At 35.4% G+C, this 18,141-nt stretch overlaps 1 protein-coding gene across 2 annotated transcripts in view; it reads right to left on the reverse strand.

Moving 5' to 3' along the window:
* Positions 1-18,141, reverse strand: part of SMARCAD1 (SWI/SNF-related, matrix-associated actin-dependent regulator of chromatin, subfamily a, containing DEAD/H box 1) — a 103,830-nt gene that overhangs the window by 32,911 nt on the left and 52,778 nt on the right. For both annotated transcript variants that reach the window (XM_028508324.2, XM_036026344.1), the window contains 3 exons: positions 13,888-13,989; positions 10,039-10,120; positions 8,163-8,554 (listed from right to left, as the gene is read on the reverse strand). In XM_028508324.2, coding sequence (XP_028364125.1) covers positions 8,163-8,554; positions 10,039-10,120; positions 13,888-13,989 — 576 coding nt within the window. The remainder of the gene's footprint in view (positions 1-8,162; positions 8,555-10,038; positions 10,121-13,887; positions 13,990-18,141) is intronic.

Genomic DNA, 18,141 nt, shown 5'->3' on the forward strand with positions numbered 1-18,141 from the left:
AAAACTTACCGCTTCAAAAAATAGCATTGTGAAATATCAAGTTATTTACATACTACTTTACATTTTTACAAAGTGTACACCTTGCACTTTGTGTTTTCCAGAGAAGAGATTTATATGTAAACAGTAGGAAACATGAGAGTCAGCGCCCTGAAAGTTTTAAGGGGGGTCCATTAGAACAAAAAAAAATTTATCTCACACCTACATGCAGAATCTGTGTTTTTGTGATGTGTATGTGTGTGAGAGAACCAACAATAACCAGAAAATAAAGAGGGAACATATATTCTGTACTTTTCGTGTCCAGAAACTACTAGATATCTTTTATTCACTAACTCATTAAATCCTCAGAACAATTACAAGATCAGTCCACCAATTCTGGATGAATAAACTAAACTTCAATTTCTAAGATCACAAAGCAAGGTTAAGAGATTCTAAAATTGATACTCTTTTCTTTTCAGTATAACTAGTACCTTCCTAAATAATAAAAATTTAAGACCTTAAAAGTTAACCAAAAAGCTTTTAAACTGTAACCATCTACCATTTATTATGCTCTTATTTTTAGCAAGTACTACCCTGACAGGTGAAGGTGCCTATTACATAGACAAAGTCCCTGTCCTCATGTGGTTCTGGGTCACTGGAAAAGATGCAACAAATACTTTTAGGTTTAACAACTTGTATTACAAAGAAAAGAAGAAATTTCATGGGCACTTTTTTGCAAGGAGACTAATATAACCTAGCATTTAGGAAGTACTTTCAGAGTAATTAGGCCAGAAACTGGAAAGAACCATTTTGACTCACAAATGATCCATTCATTAGGTCAGAGTAGATAAGCTTCTATTAGCTTATTGGAGCTAATAAAAGAGATAAGCTAACATTACAAAAAAAGAAAAAAACAGACACTATTGTCTCCTGACGAAAAAACACAACACTAACCATGTTATAATATTGGTGGGAGCCTTTAACCTTCTAATTATAACTTTATAGAAAATAACTGGTTTAGAAAAACGTGTTCATGTTAAGCTATACCAGGGAGTTTTCACCAGAAAAGTCCAGACTGGGAAGCTAGAGGACAAATGATCCAGTTGTCCCACCAAAGATATTACAGGAAAAGAAAGAAGAAGAGATAGGTGGATGAGGAACCTATAGATTAAAAGAATTACAAGACTTATCAAGCAATCTCAATATGTGAACCTTATTTGGTTCCTAACTGTGAAACAAACAAAAAACAACTTTTACAGCATTTATGAAAAACTTGAAATGTGAACACCTGAATGGATATTTTCTAACATTAAGGAATTATTGATGATTTTTATCAGGTGTGACAATGTTACTGTGGTTTTGTTTAAGGGATAAAAAACCCTTTTTTTCAGAATGTATTTAACTTTTTAGGGATAAAATGAAGTCTGAGACTTGCTTAAAAGCAGTAAAAGATGGAAGGAAGCAGATGAGGGTATAGATGAATCAAGATCAGACATATGCTGGTAACTGAAGCTCATCATAAGCACATGGCGGGGGGGTTGGTTCCTTATACTATCCTGATTTTTATGTTTGTATGAGTAATGAAGGGAAGGGTCAAAGGCAACTCTCATTTCAGAATGTTGCAACACGTTGAGTTGGCTACTGAGATTTTTAACTGAACCTGAAGTTTTGGTTAATTTCTGAATTCAAAATTATAAAATTTAACTGTCTGGGGTTTCCCACTCTTCCTATATATCTCCTCCCTTACAAGACAGCCATCATTAGAGATGACTCAAATTATTGCTGCTGGTTTAAAATTTAGATCTACCTGAGAGTGATACACTGCCCATGAATGTACAACATCAGTAGGTTAATTTTCAAGGAGAAAGTTTCATTGCATGATGAGTCTATTCCAATCAGGTTCAGTTATGAGTGACAGTAAACCCAAAACATTAGAGGTGTAAATAAAACACAAACCTACTTCTGTCATGTAAATGAGGACCCCAGGAAGCAGTTCAGATCTGGTATAATGATTCCAAAATCAGTAATTCTACTTTATTCCTCAAAGTCCTCCATATGTGGTTCCCATTATCACAATGACATTTCAGCCAACAGGAAGAAAGGACCTTCTTAAAGATGCTTCCCAAAAATCATAATATATTTATGCTTACATCCCATTGGATAGAACTTTGCCAAATTATTGCAAGAGAGGCTGAAAAATGTAATCTTAATATACTATGGGTAATGTAACCGGCCATAATCTATTTAAAAGCCTAGAGAAGGTTAAAAATAGTAAAAAAAAAAAAAATGACTTGATTCAATATGGCTAGACCTGACACTGAGAGAGAATAAGCAGAAAACAGCAAATAGTGTACAAGGTCTGTCCAGAAAAGGTCCAGCCACTGTTAATATAATGAGAACAGTTAGCGTGACATCCATGTAACCTGGCAGCCAAAGAGAGTGGACTGGAATGCTCACACATGAACAATAATGACATCACTGTACTAGTCAGTGGTGGAGGGTGGTAGATGACAGACATTGAGTGAGAATGTGTAACTGTGTGGCCATCACATTCAAAATGAGGAAGTATAGCAATGAATCTGCATCAAATTTTGCATTAAGCTTGAAATTTCCTCTGTGGAAACTACTGAGATGATTCAGAAAACCCCAGCTATAGGCAACTGGTGACTGGCAGCTTCATCACAACAACATGCCCGTTCATGTATCACATCTTGTGCAGAGTTTTTTGGCAAAACAATCAAATTACCCCGATGACTCAACCCCCCTATAGCCCAGATTTGGCATCCTGTGACTTCTGGCTTTTCCCACAACTAAAATCACCTTTGAAAGGGAAGAGGTTTCAGACCACAGATGAGATTCAGAAAAGTAGGACAGGGCAGCTGATGGCAACTGGGAGAACTGTGTGAGGTCCCAAAGTATACTGTGTGAGGATACTTTGAAGGGGACTGAGGCATCACTGTCCTAGATACAATGTTTCTTGTATTTTGTATCTTCAATAGATGTCTCTATTTTTCATATTACATGGATGGATATCTTCTGGACAGACCTTGTATACAACACTTCCAGTACAGAATATTGTGGCTATCTATAGCTAACATTTTCCAAGAGCCATGCAATTAAATGGGCTTTTACTTTATTTAACCCTTAGACTTCTTCATAGGTCAGTACCATAATTACATCCCACTTATAGATAAAAAAAATTAAGGAACAGAGAGAATTTGCTTAAGGTTATATAAACTGCTAGAAAATGTCGAAATTGGGATCCCAAACCGGGCAATCTGGCTTCAACCACCTCCTGGGAAATATATGAAGAGGCATGAATGAAATTCAGAAACAAGATTCAACACCAGAAGGACAACAGGGTCCCTTAGGATGTCAAGGAAATGACATCCCAAGGCCACAGCTGACCAGCTGGCCTGTAATACTACCAGTCTAATTCAAAGCAGGTCATAGACTCTAAAAGACACTTTCTCAAGAACATAAAACTGACAGGATACTTGAAGTGTCTAAAAACTGAGGTGAAATTTGGACAGCTGAGGAGGAGTTTAGAATCGAAGTAATAATTATATAGAAAACTAAGCACACAGAAAAACCAAGACAGCTAATAACTAGAGAAAACAAAATGGTGAGCAAGGAAATAAAGTAATCATGTAGTATTCTACACAGCTTAGTTATGAAAGGCATTTACTAGTCATAACAATGTAGATACTAAAAAATGATCTCTGAAGTTACCATATTGACTTACATCAGTAGGGTTGGAAAACTGGAAATGGGCACATGGAGTGAGATGGACCGTGAGAAGAGATCCAACCTTACAATAATGTCATTATGTCCCTGTGTGTCAATGTGTTATGTCAACAGATAAAGCCTGCAACTGAAATATAAAAAATAGCTTTATGTTTGTACTATCTAGAGATAGGAAAGTGGTAAGAATCAGACTAAAAAAGGTGAAGAAGATATCTGTAGTGTGGAAAGTAGGCTGAGGCAGGGAATAGATATGGATTAGGGGGCAGTAAAAGCCTATAGAATTATTTATTAATCTAAATATATGTGTAAATTAGAAAAATCAAGTATTTTTAAAATCCTAATATTTAATCTCACAATATCTTCACTAGGCGCGCGTGTGTGTGTGTGGTAGAGAGGTCATAGTAACACGGGTGTTGGTCCCATGGGTGTTGGTACTTAAGGAAAGGTGTAAGAACACTCTACTGTTCTGTTGCTATTTTCTAAAGACAAAAAGCACTTAACAATCCTGTAAGTTACTCTGCTTCACCAAAAAAAATTTAAGAAATACAAAGTATTTGTAAATGAACAATGTACTAATAAATCTAAACTTACTGATAATATAGAAAACAATCCTATTTACATGATATAAAATATAAAAATATGTATAAATAGGTGAATGCTCAATAATTATTAGGTGGTGGGAATCTTTGGTAGAATTTTGACTAAACTTTACTTTCTTCTCTGTTCTTGCAGGTACTGTTTTAATTTTAGACAAGGAAAATCATTCTTTAGAAAAACGATAAAGCTATTTTTCCAGAGGGAAGAAAAGAAAAAAAAGTAGTTGCTAGTTGCTGGATAATTAATTACATTTTCAAAAAAGAACATCATTATGGCCCTGTTTACTAGCTCTTTGATGAGAAACTTAAGTATCACTCTTAAGAACTTTTTCCTTTAAAAATAGTCATAAACTGAAGTACCTCTCTCTTGCCACAGTGTGTCACTCTTATAGTACTAACACTGAATTCCTACAGGAAGGGGGAAATTGTTTAAAAGTATAAAAGTAGGTTTCATTCCCAATCTAACAAGTAACAGTATTGAGGACAGAGTACTAATTTTATTCATTGCAATAAATACCTGTCAGCAGCCTACAAAGTACTCAGAATAAATTTATAATTTTTAAACAATGTTTGTCAAACTTATAAAAATTAAAACAAAGCTGAATATTGTAATCTTATACACAAATTTACTGAAGCCATTTATCAGGAAGAAAACAGTAGGCATTGCAATGCTTTATGTGATATATTTAGATAGAACTTTATAATACTAATGAAAATAAAGCAAAAAAAGAAAACCTGTGGTCTGTGTTCTAAGTTACTAGTAGATGGGAACAGCTCAGTGAAGAACATAAATAAATTAAAAAATAAACTCAACCTAGATTGCTTGGTTAACAGTCAAGAAAAACTGTATCTATACTGATCTAAATGTTAAGCAGATGCATACATGAAGTTTTCAGGCTGAGCTATTCATGAATCAGTTACTCATGAATAAAGCATATAGACATAATAGCATCTCTACCCTACTTTGCACAAAGCAATAAAATATTAAGTGGTTAGTAAACTGATGCCATCAAATGTGTGAAATTTGGCAATAAAAATCCCAATTTTACCACGCCGACAGTACATGTTTTAAAACTAATGACATTTTTGGCCTGCTCTATTTCCAAAGTCTACATGATTCAATGATGTGTTTTTTATAATAAACACACACTTTATTGCTCCTAAGCAGAAAAATAAGTAAAATGAAAAAATTATGAAAACAACTTGACAAACAATATTTAAATGTTCATTCAAAGGAAAAAAATGGGTATAAGGCTGCAAACATAAACAACCTAATTCAATTCACTGAGTTTGTTAAATAACCAACTTTTCCTCATGTAAAATGAGGGTGACTAGAACATGTAAGAGCATTTTATTTAATTTTTTAAAAGTGTAATTCTCTAACAAAAAAGTCCTAACAATGATGTATGACTTCTCAACTTCTGTTTTAAAAGGCAGTGTTAACATAATTTTCACATTTGAATTATTTTTAAAATAAAATAGGATAGTAAAGTACTAGTGGCTGCATTTAAGCTATCAATGTTATAGAGGCATCAGTTTTAGCTAAATCATAATTAAAATGTATGTGTAAATGATTTGTTGGCTCACTATGCATTTTAATGAAATAAAAATTACCAAATTCCAAATCCTTAAGACTAAATAAGCTTCAACAATAATGTTAAGAGCTTACTAAACTTCTGCATCCTGTTCTTAACATATAATGTAATTTTCATTAATTATGACTGAGTAATATAATTAAAATTTCAACTAATTCTAATAGGAATTTCTAAAAACAGTACCTATGAAAACAAAAGTAAATTTCTTCTTTTGCTTCATTTTGATATTGTTTACAAGTACATTATCAAACCTCTTTGATTAATAGGGGAGGAGTAAATTACAGCTTTCTACCAAAATATTCAACTTTCTCTTTAATCATTTTGATATTAAATTGCCCTATAATCAGTCATAGTCAAAATTCTAAAGTAATTGAAAGTAGAAGCTTAAAGTTCTAATGCAAATAAAACTCAAAGCTTTACATACATTGACTTGCTAATTTTAACTGTTTATTTCCAAAACCTCTTCATTTACCTACTTTTTTCAGGACAGCAAAGCCCAGTACTCACTGAATTCAAGTAGCAAGTTTACTTTTTAATTGCTACGTAAAATAATCAATACTTACATGCCTAGCTAGCAAAAAAAAATACACTTCTTTGTGTTCAACTTTTAGAAAGGGGACGAGGTTTCAGCAGGTAACATAATCTACAAATTCATGTTAAGACTAATTTAAACTATGCCAATTAATTAGTAGGGGAAATGTGTTTTCTACATGTTAAGTTGCTGAATATTTTTAAAACCATTTGGCACATATAACTCTGCTTTAATTTACTGTTACTATAAGATATTTGGGCAAGTAGTTGCAGTAACCAAACACACTAGTGCAGATAACTGCATTCCTAGTAAATAAGTTAGAATCCCAACAAGCCTGAGCAACCCAGCTCTGCAATAACACAGGAGAGACCATTAAAGATGAAAAGAAATAAGAAAAGCAAGAAAAGGAGAACAAGAAAGCCCTTCAGCAAATACTTTAACAAATAAATCACTCAGGCAAAGCTGAACAAGTTTTGAAAGGGCCTGCTTTGACAGATGTTCTCTGGAAAAGCACAGGCTTCAGGCAAAACGAATGTTGTTTTAAAGCTGCGAAATGCTAGTGTGATTCTGTTTCTCTATTTTTCAAATACTGCAGTTTTTCAAAAAATTATTTTCCAACCATTGTTCAAGGACCCTCCGTAGTACCACACTTCAAGACACTTACCCAGGGAACTAAGGCTCACATAGGTCTGTCACAGTATAAAATTAATCACAAAAGCAACCTAAGTTAGGGAATAAAAACTTCCTAAACATTCATAAAGCATCAAGAGTCACTTTATCTCCTAAAGCTGTAAATAATAATCCATACTGCTATCACGGCAGGTATCACAGCATGGCCTATATATAATCCATGCCATAAAAGCTCACATTCTCACAAAAGTTGAAGCAAAATTTAAAAAACAAGACTTCTTACATTTTTCTGTATGAGTAAGATTTGCTGACTACTGACATTTATAAAACTCAAAATACAGGTATTCTGAATAAAACTTGTTTATAGGAAATCAAATTCCAGAAAATGATCACGCAGAGTGTACTTACCAATGCTTATGCCTTCCCTTCACCTAACGATTGAATTCTAGGCTTCCACACTTTTCTATCTTTTCAATTAAAAATGCTGCAGCCTGCTACACTCCATAAAATGGCCACGTTGTTTAACCAAGAAAAACATGTTAGAGACTGAGCTGTCACTTTTAAAAGAAAAAGAAAATAAACAATGGCTTCTTTTGTGGTGAAGCATAAAACACTTAGGCTGGCAACTGGAATCATGGAGCTCCTCTGGATGTTGCTACTGCTCTTCAAGTAGTTGTAGTTAATTTTCTGCCACATTCTTGCTTTCTGCATGGTGCCTCAGCAGTAACAGATCAGAACAGGCTAGAAACGACTCCTTCCTAAATGTAAGCTCTAATTTCTTCTTCTGCAGTGAAATGAACCAAGTTTCTATGCAAAAGGATGAGTGACAGTATGCCCAGCCAATCAGCTTGGGTTTTTTCAGGAAAATCACCCCTTAATTCATTCAAAATTAGGTCATATGACACTATTTGAAATACTATTGGCTTACAATGAAAGTAATGTTTGACTCTACACAGGATAAGGCCACCCATGTATGCTTCCCTGGGCTGAAGACACCTTGACTATAAACGGTACTATGAATTAAACACACACACACACACACACACACACACACAGGGAGTGGGGGAGAAAAGAATGTAGCCTTACCAGAGCTTCCCAACTATTAAAGGGCCGGAGTTCTGTTATCTTCTGAGCCTTTTTCTGGGAACACTGAGGAATCAAAGTAAGCTCAGCAACTGAAGCATCTTGAAGGAAGTGAAGAATTTTACCTTTATAGCCATCTTCCATCACTTCTTCACCACTACTATAGTCCTCGTCTAGTGAACTACCGACATCAGAACCTGAATCATATTCAGAGTCTTCGATAACTCTCTTTGGATTAAATACATTTTTTTTACGTTTCTTGTTAAAACCATTTTGTGGTTTCATGGAACATTTCTGTTTTAGTTTTGCTTTAGTTACATTTTTAGGATAATTTTGACTTCTTGAAGAAACTTCTTTTCCATTTGGAAACTCACTTTGTGAAGCATACTGCATATCTGTGTACAAAGACAAAAATAACTAAATTAGAAAAATGTAAATTAAATGTATATAAAGATGAAACACTTCAAATCAGGTAAGAAAATATTTAAACATATATATAATTTCCTTTTGAATATAGAATTCACTACAACTTATTGTTAAGTCTTGATATACTCCAAAGAGAAACACTGAAGTAGAATCTGAAGTTATACAATATGTTAAGTAATTAGTTTCAAATACAGGTGATAACTTATATTTCAAAGGATTAAATATAAATCCCCATTTTCTAATGAAGGTCCTGAAAATATAAATGGCAGCTGCATATCCACAACATGTCCCAGATGTTACCTAGCAGCCCCATCACTATGCCAACACTGATGGGCATAGCAAAAAGAAGTTAGGGTTAAGGCTAACCCTAACTTTAAACCTTCCATATTATAGTTAATTTTTCCCTCACCATCTCCAACTAGTCTAAGTTCATCATTACTTTAAAAATTATTTAAATATAGTAAAAGGCACCACAACTTTATCACTGACTAATGAATCATATTCCACAAATTTCTAAGATGCCTGGTTGAAGAGAATTACTTTATGTACCAGAAAGAAAATATGTACCAATTAATCTTTATACAATATTTTAATATTTATGTTTGTTTTACCTACCCAAAGCGCTTTCCAACTTACACATTTATTATTATATACCTTCATTCTTGTGTATATATTTTTTTAAAAAAGCCAAATAAGCTAGATAAGGTGTTCTTCAACTTTCTTCACATTCATAACCTATCCCTTTTGAATCAATATTCAGACTTAGAATTGTTGATACCAGTGGCTTTCTTTTCTCCACACAATAAAGTTCTCCACACCATCAAAAGCATTTCTAGTAAAGTCTTTCTTAAAAGAAATCATTATTAAAAAACAATAAAAACCTAAAGTCAATATAATGTACTTAATTCTTGCTTAAGGATGTTACTAACCATGTGTGATTCAACTCTTCCCCACTATGTCTCATGCAAAATTTGGTTCCTAAAGTTAGTTAGTGTTCCACTACGGGGCAAGGGACTCTCTTCCATGCCAGCAATTGCCATCTTGTAAGTTTCTGATGTTTGTGCTTTTACACTCATGCAAGGGCAGAGTAGGACATCTACACTGCAGTGATCACCAAATGAGCAATCTGAAGATCCATTCAAAGAGTTGTTAAAATGTAAAAAATGATTCTTTTGTACTCAATAACACATGGTAGTTTATAAGTAGCTAAAATTTCAAAGAAAGTTATCGAAAAAAAAAAGGATATTTATTGTTTTATTTTAACTGCCATAATTAATAGGCCAAAACATTTTGGAACAGTTCATTTAAAGAAATTTTTGCATTATTATTTCCAACATTTTTACAATCCCATTATCTTATTTGATAATAGGTTTGCTATTTTTTACATACTAAAATTTATGATATAATGGGAAATATGTATTTTCTACATTAATAACATAGAATGGATAATTACCTTGATCTTCTGCAAATACTTTTAAAGATTCTAAGGCTTCTGTGTACATCCATTCATGTTCCTTGAGTACGTCCCTCAGTTCCTAAAAATAAGTCATTGATGTTTTTGTTAAAAATCTAACGTTAGAAGCTTGAAGAAAATAAAACTTTTATGTTCCTTTAAAAATTAGGAAACTCCCTGTCAAAACGGTGGCATCATACACATGGCTTGCCTCTTCACACAACATTATAATTATAACTAAAGTATAGAACAACCATCACTCAGAACTGTCAGAAACTGAGCTGAATGGAAGTCTGACAACCACGGAGTTCAACCACATCCATTCAGGCTGGTAGGTGGGACACAAACACTGAACAGTGGTGGCTGGTGCCTCACCGACATGTGGCAGATAAAATTTTGGGATACATTATCTCGGGAACAAGGAATCTCAGCCCGACACCAGGACCTCAGGCCAGGGTGCCAGGCCAGGAAGATAAGTCCCCAAAACTTCAGGCTGCAAAAACCAGTGGGGATTGAGTTGGTGGAAGAAACTGCTGAAGCCCCAAGCAGTTTCTCTTAAAAGAACCCACACGTGGGCTCACCTACTCAGACTTACTCCCACTGAGCTCTAGAATGGGGGGTAGCAGCTTGAAAGGCACCAGTGGCATAAAGTGAGGAACTGAGGTTTCTAGCACCTGGGTGAACAGAAGCCATTTTCCCTTTTCTAAACCTGGCAGACTGGTGCCACATCTGAGACTCTATAAACCTGGCTAACACTATTTGACCTGCCTTGGAGATCCCAAGAGACTCAGCTCCACCCAACTTATGGTTCCACCCAGATGCTTTTCCATTCAAAAGGCTGGTGTTGGCTTATGCTTCACAACTTCCTAAATCCTATAAACAAGCAACAACTGGCCCCACTGAGCCCCCAGCCGAGTACTAGTAGCAGCCAGCCTAGATTCACTGCTTCGCTTCGCCTGGGAATCTCCAAGCCCAGCATAAATGGCAGCCTTCTCAGACTGCTTGGTAGCCCAGGCAAGGGAGTCCTGGGCAAAACACAGGTGGGGGCTGACATTGGCCTGCACCACCTGAGAAACCCCAGGGCCAGTGTACCCAGTGGACAGCTACAGAGCACTTTGGAGCACTAACACCCTACCCCTGCACAGCTGACTCTCCACACAGGGCAGAGGTTGGTGGTCAGTGGTCATAGCTAATTCTTGCAGCTGATGGGCTTGGGTAAATCCCTCCCATTGATCTGCCAACAGCAACCAAGGCTCAACTACAAGAGGATGCACTCAACCCACACAAAGGGCACACCTCAAGTACCCAGCCTGAGTGACAGGGGAAGCTGTGCCACTGGACCCCATAAGACAACTACTACACTAGCCCACACTACTAAGATACAGAATCAAGGCAGCTCTACCTAATATATAGAAACAAACACAGGGAGGCTGCCAAAACAAGGAAACAAAAAAACATGGCCCAAATGAAAGAACAGATCAAAGCTACAGAAAAACAGCTAAGTGAAATGGAGATAAGCAATCTATCAGATGAAGAGTTCAAAACACTGGTTATAAGGATGCTTAAGGAACTTAGAGAAGCCCTCAACAACATAAAAAAGATCCAGTCAGAAATGAAGGATTCACTAATTGAAATAAAGAACAATTTGTAGGGAAACAACAGTAGAGTGGATGAAGCTGAGGATCAAATCAATGACTTGGAACATAAGGAAGTAAAAAAAACCCCATCGGAACAAGACAAAAAAAGAATTAAAAAAAGCGAGGATAGTATAAGTAGCCTCTGGGACAACTTCAAGCATTCCAATATTCATGTCACAGGGGTACTAGAAGAGGAAGAGAAAGAGCAAGAAATTGGAAATCTATTTGAAAAAAATAATGAAAGAAAACATCCCTAATTTGATGAAGGGAATAGACATACTACTAGACATGCAAGTCCAGGGAGCACAGAGTCCAAAACAAGATGGACGCGAAGAGGCCCACTCCAAGACACATCATAATTAAAATGCCAAGAGTGAAAGACAAAGAGAATCGTAAAAGCAACAAGAGAGAATAAGTTAGTTGTTTACAGGGGAGTTCCCATAAGATTGTCAGCTGATTTCTCAAAAGAAACTTTGCAGGCTAGAAGGGACTGGCAAAAAATATTCAATGTCATGAAAAGCAGGGACCTATAGCCAAAATTCCTCTACTCAGCAAAGACATCATTTCGAATGTAAGGGCAGATAAAGCACTTCCCAAACAAGAAAAAACTAAAGGAGTTCATCATCACCAAACCATTATTGTATGAAATGTTAAAGGGTCTTATTTAAGAAAAAGATCAAAACTATGAACAATAAAATGGCAAGAAAATACATATGTATCAACAATTGAATCTGAAAAACAAACTAAGTAAACAAGAAGAACAGACAGAATCATGGATATGGAGAGCATTTTGATGGCTGCCATAAGGAATGGGGGTGTGGGGGAACAGGTAGACAGGTGTGGGGATTAAGAAGTACAAATAGGTTGTTACAGAATAGCCAAGGGGATGTACAGTACAGGAAATGGAGTAGCCAAAGAACTCACACACATGATCCATGGACATGAACAATGTGTGGGGATTGCCTAAGAGTGTGAGGGGTGTTGGGTGGTGGGGGGCAATGGGGAAACAATGGGGACAACTGTAACAGCATAATCAATAAAATATGATTTCAAGAAAAAGAAAAAAATAAGAAAACCACCCAAAACTTAATAGAAGTCATCTATTTCACATTTGTTTTTATGCTGCTTTACAAATGCTTCTGTGTATGTATTATTTCACCACCACAAACAAAACAATAGTCTTCAGAGAGAAGGAAGCTTGATTTTTTTTTGCATTTTTACCTTTCCTATTAAGTGCTCTGAACAACAGAGCAGCAGGTTTCAACCAATGTGCCACAAGAATTTTTAAAACATGCAATACCTAACTATTTAGTCAGGGGAACTGACCTCTTTTCCTTTAGACTGCCAATTAAAAAAAAAACAACAAACAAAAAACCCCACAGCTAACACAATAGCCATCTGGTGTGAATAAACCAAAATTATATCTATTTTTTGTCATACTGACAAAAAGTGTATTTTTCATGGTGCAGAATTTTAGTAATTAGTTTGTGTGGCATGAGATGAAAAAGGTTGAAAATCGCTGTACTAGAGGACCAAAAAGTGTTTGCTCCATTATATTTCAACATGCAATGAGGCTTTTATCAACTGTCAACTTCAAACATATAGTTTCAACATATGTAAAGAAGCAGTATAGCAGCAAGTTTTTAGAAATAAGCTTATGTACTACCTGCTCATATACTTGAATAAATCAATTACGCAAGTATAAATGTATTCTAAGTGTTAAACAGTGTGCTCCTATATACAATCAGAGTGGTCCTTTCAGCACTGGCATCTTGGTATGGGGCTTTACTGACTCTTAAAGTATTTTCACTATCAGGCAAATAGAACAAAGCTTATGGATTATTAACACAATGAAATAAACTATTACACTTTAAAATTCTTTATGAGAAATCTGAAGAAAAAGAATATAAAAAAGCTAAAACAGCTGTCTTGGGGTTATAGATGGGTTTCTGGATAATTTACATTTTATGCATAAGTTCAAAATTGTTACTATAGTTATGGCTGTTATGGTTATAATACTGATACTATAGTTAGCAAATAAGATAAATAAACAATGTAAAGAATTAACAAGCCATATAAAATATTTTATATTAATAAAGGAAAATATTTAATCAGAAAAATACAAAACTCATCCAAAGCTTTTACACCTCAAACTCTATTTTGTAATACAAATATTTAGTGCACACTGATTAAATTACTGTACACTACTCACTTGCTTATCCAAATTAGGAAATTCCTTTTGCAATTTCAACACAATACTTTCCTGCTTTTCCCAATTATTGCTAGATTCTGCAGACTCATTTGATTCTTCTCCCTAATGAGGAAAAAATGAGAATTTAAGGGTTCATCAATAACCAGAGTCTAAAGACAAATTACATTTGGATTTTGACTTGATTTGGAAGTTATCGCATTTGACTAGAAGAATCAAAAAATGTTTCTTTTTGTTCATGTGAAAATTGACACATTTAGGTCTTTAATTTTTTTTTAAATCCTCAGCTAAGGATATGTTATACAGGACGACATACAAACCAACTAAGCCACACAGCCAGGGAGACATTTATATTTTTAAGGTTAAAAATATATAGCTGGTTTAAGATCTCTGAGAGACCTTGATTCTATATCTGGTAAGTGACAATTCATACTTCATTCAGAACAGTGCTCAAAATGAGATGTATCTGCTAAAAAACAAATAAACTAGAATGCTTCTCACATTAACTTGAAATAATTCAGGTGTATTGAAGCCTCTCCAACCTAATGGCAAAACAACAACAACAACAACAACAACAACAAAATGGATTATCTGTGCTCACTGTTTGATATTCTCCTATAGATTTCATATACTGAAAGAAAAGAAGTTTGCTTTTACTTCATCTTGATTCAAAGAAACAACTTATGGGAAACTAAACAATATATAAATTAAGCATCAACCTGGGAACAACAGCTACTCATACACACAATATCTTTGTATTTCAGTCAATCAAAAGCATTTACCTATCTCTACTCAGCTTACATATGTACCATATGTTATACAAATGAGACAGAGAAAAATGAGTCTCATATTTCCTCTTCTACCTCCTTTCTTATCTAACAAATGAATGCTATTTTTCAGTCACTACTGAAGATAAAAATAAATTGTGATACCTCATTTGAACATAAGAAATAAGATGAGATTCCACAAGACAGAGACAAATAAAATGTTATGTACAGTACCTGTATATTTATAATTGAAATAAAAGATTCATGAACCACTAAAAATGCTATGAAAGTTTGGAGCAGGAAGAACCACCTTGCATGCACTTCTGTAGTAGTGAGTGGCCCATTTGGGTTATAGCACAAAGACCATGAATAGGCTAATGGCTAAGAAATAAAACCAAAACTAATAATGCATAAGACATGGAGGGCCAAACTAAGGTCATTAATCAGGAAGCAATAGGATTTTGAGCATGGGACTAATACTAATATTTCGAGAAGGCATTTTGAAGCCCTCAAAATTCATACTGCCATACTCTATAGCTAAAGACACTGAAATTCCAAGAACAAGCCTTTTAGAGGTCACAGATGGATAATAACCAGAAATAAAACCTTAGGTGTCTAATAGGTAAATCCACCAAGACGAAGAGAAGATTGGTGGCTGCTAGGGGCTGGGGTGAGGACAGAAGAGGAGAAATTGCTTAAAAGGTATGGCATACTTCTATAGGGTGATAAAAATGGAGTGGTGCTTGCACAACATTATGAACATACTAAATGCTACTGAATTGTTCATTCTAATGTGGTTAATTTTATGATGTATTTCACTTCAATAAAAAAGTTAAAATATTTGGAAAATAGCAAATATCTTCTGGCAATCAAATACATGATAGCACAAATTAAACACACAGTAGACAGTCTTCCTTATCATTTGCTGGTTGCTCTCAGATCTCAAGCTTCTGCCAGCTCTGCTAATCCTTGCAATTGAAAAAACTATGCAGGCCATAGGATATACCAGAGCTTTACAAAGTTCCAGGTGATTGGAGTTTGGGCCTAAATCTGTCTCTGTGGATCCAGGGGTTATAATGAATCCTGTGGTTATTTTTCTGGGTCCAGAATGCAAAGTTGGAGCAAACATAATTTGGACCTAGCAGAAATCCAGTATTAGCTCTGTAACTCATGAAATAAGGGCCATTGTTGTAGGAAATACCAAATCTAAGTACCCAGAATTACCCCTCTACAGCAGCAGCAGCAGCAGCAGCATTATTCCTGGAGGAAAGGCAGAGTTGACACCACGATCCCATCCCAATATACTGTGACTCCTTGGCCTCTCAAAAAGCTGGATTGGTCTTGGAGAATTATTTTAGGTTAACATAAATAAACAGGTGATGAGCCCAACTGCTGATGCTCTACCAGATGCGGCACTTTTATTGGAGCATTATCAATCTGACAGATGCTTTTTTCTTCCCTATCCCAATTAGAAAGGGCAAGTGCAAGCAATTTGTTTTTATCTGCACAAGTCAGTGATAGATACACCTTCACCATCTTTAGGGTTCTGGTAATTCTCCAGCTCTCTTTCATAATATAGTACTCAATGACTTTGTTTTCACAGTTCACAGAATATCACTTTGTTCTTCTACACTGAAGATAACACACTGGACTTGATAAGGAGAAAGCAATGGTGTTTTAGATGGCCTTAGTAAGACAGATACATGTCGGAGTAGGAAATAACCACTCTCAAGTTCTGGGGCCCACCACTTTTAAGGTTTTTATGAAGGTTCAATCTGGAGTATATTGCAAATTCCACTCTTAAAAAAAAAAAAGAAGACGACAACCCTTGTCTTGGCCTTTGGACACTGGAGGCAAGGTATACTTCATTGTGGTGGGTGCTGATCTGTTTACAAAATAGCCCTTAAGACTGTCAGTTATGAATAGGGCTCAGATTAAAAGTAGGTTGGGGTGCAGAACAATGTGCTCTGCCACCTGGGATTCATGACCAGCAAGCAGAGGCAATGATTCTCAAAGAATCTGTGGTTAATAAGGATGCTGTGTGAAGTCTCTGGGAAGTCCTAATAGGAAAATCACCACTCAGACCCACATGATTTTGAAACCATGTCTGATCCACTTCTGTTGACAACTACACTCTGTTCTAACGACATATGCATTTCCAAAAATTACTATGCTGTGCAAAATCATGAAAATAAAAGCTACAGTGTTAAAAACAATCCAATTAGAGACACAACATTCCAAAACTTCATCAGTGACACATTAAAAAGAGCAAGGAACCTTTTAAAAAAGGGTAACACACTATCATACACATTAAATGGTTAAGAAATACATAAACACTACAATAAACATAGCATGATAAATATGAACTGAAATTTGTTTCGGAATGTTAGAGATGGAAGGGTTGCAGTTTGTGAGTTACTGTGAAGTGGCAGGAGGAGGGCTATCAAAAATGAACAGAAAGTTGCAACACTAGCTGTGGAAGGCTACAACTCATTGCACTTGTTATCTCTGCTATGCTGGCTGAAAATAATGAATTAAAAATAAACAAAAATAAAATGAATAAACTTCTGGGGCCTTGCTAGCCTCCTCCTTTCATACAGTTGCCTGGATGTTTCTAATTCAACTGAATACCATTCAAGACTCTCTATTACATTCAGGAGTAAACCCATTTTCTTCGAAGCAGTTTAACTGTTCTCAATAACACTTAGAAGACCTGATAACTTGATGTGTTTACACTGTCATTGTGAAGCCTTTTGGTTTCCTTCCTGTTCTCCATCATCACCGTTTCCATCTATATAGCCACCACCACCACCATCATCATCATCACCACCACCACCACCTTTTCCATCTATATGGCCATTACTGCAACCTGTTTCAGGATTTCTGTGGCTAGATCAGCATGGGACCCTTGACAACTCTTCAACATCTTCACTTACTGACTCCTCAAATCCAAACTGTCTTATGTCAAGGCACTTGTTTTGAATTTTAAAAATTTTTCTGAAGAATCACAAAGGAAGTCAAGGAGAATTTTCCATCACACGCAAGGTAACATTCTAGTAGCACTACAGGCTTCTACAATGGTAGCAATGCAACTCTGATGTTAAATCTCTTCCATAATTCTGTAAGTGTATCTACATTCTCACCTACAGTAATAGCAATTAGCATTTTAAATGTTCACTTCAAAAAGCAAGCCATAAATGCTGCTATCACACTTTTATCAAGATGCTGTATTAGAGTGTTGGTTTGGGGAGGCAAAAAGAAAGATGAAAAAGAGAATTTTGGTTAAGCTTTCGTAGAGGGACAGACTTGGTACATTATAAGAATTTTAAAAGTTTCTTCATTTTGAAGTTTTGCTTTTATTTTTGTAATAATCCTCCATTATGAAAAAATTAAGTAAAAATAATAAGTGCAGATTTGGGCAGTCCACCTATTTTTGCTGTACCTGCAATAAACTCTACAGCTGACTTTCTTTTAAAAGGCTCAGTTTGGA

The sequence above is a fragment of the Phyllostomus discolor genome, chromosome 1 (assembly GCF_004126475.2).
Source record: "Phyllostomus discolor isolate MPI-MPIP mPhyDis1 chromosome 1, mPhyDis1.pri.v3, whole genome shotgun sequence".
NCBI lineage: Eukaryota > Metazoa > Chordata > Mammalia > Chiroptera > Phyllostomidae > Phyllostomus > Phyllostomus discolor.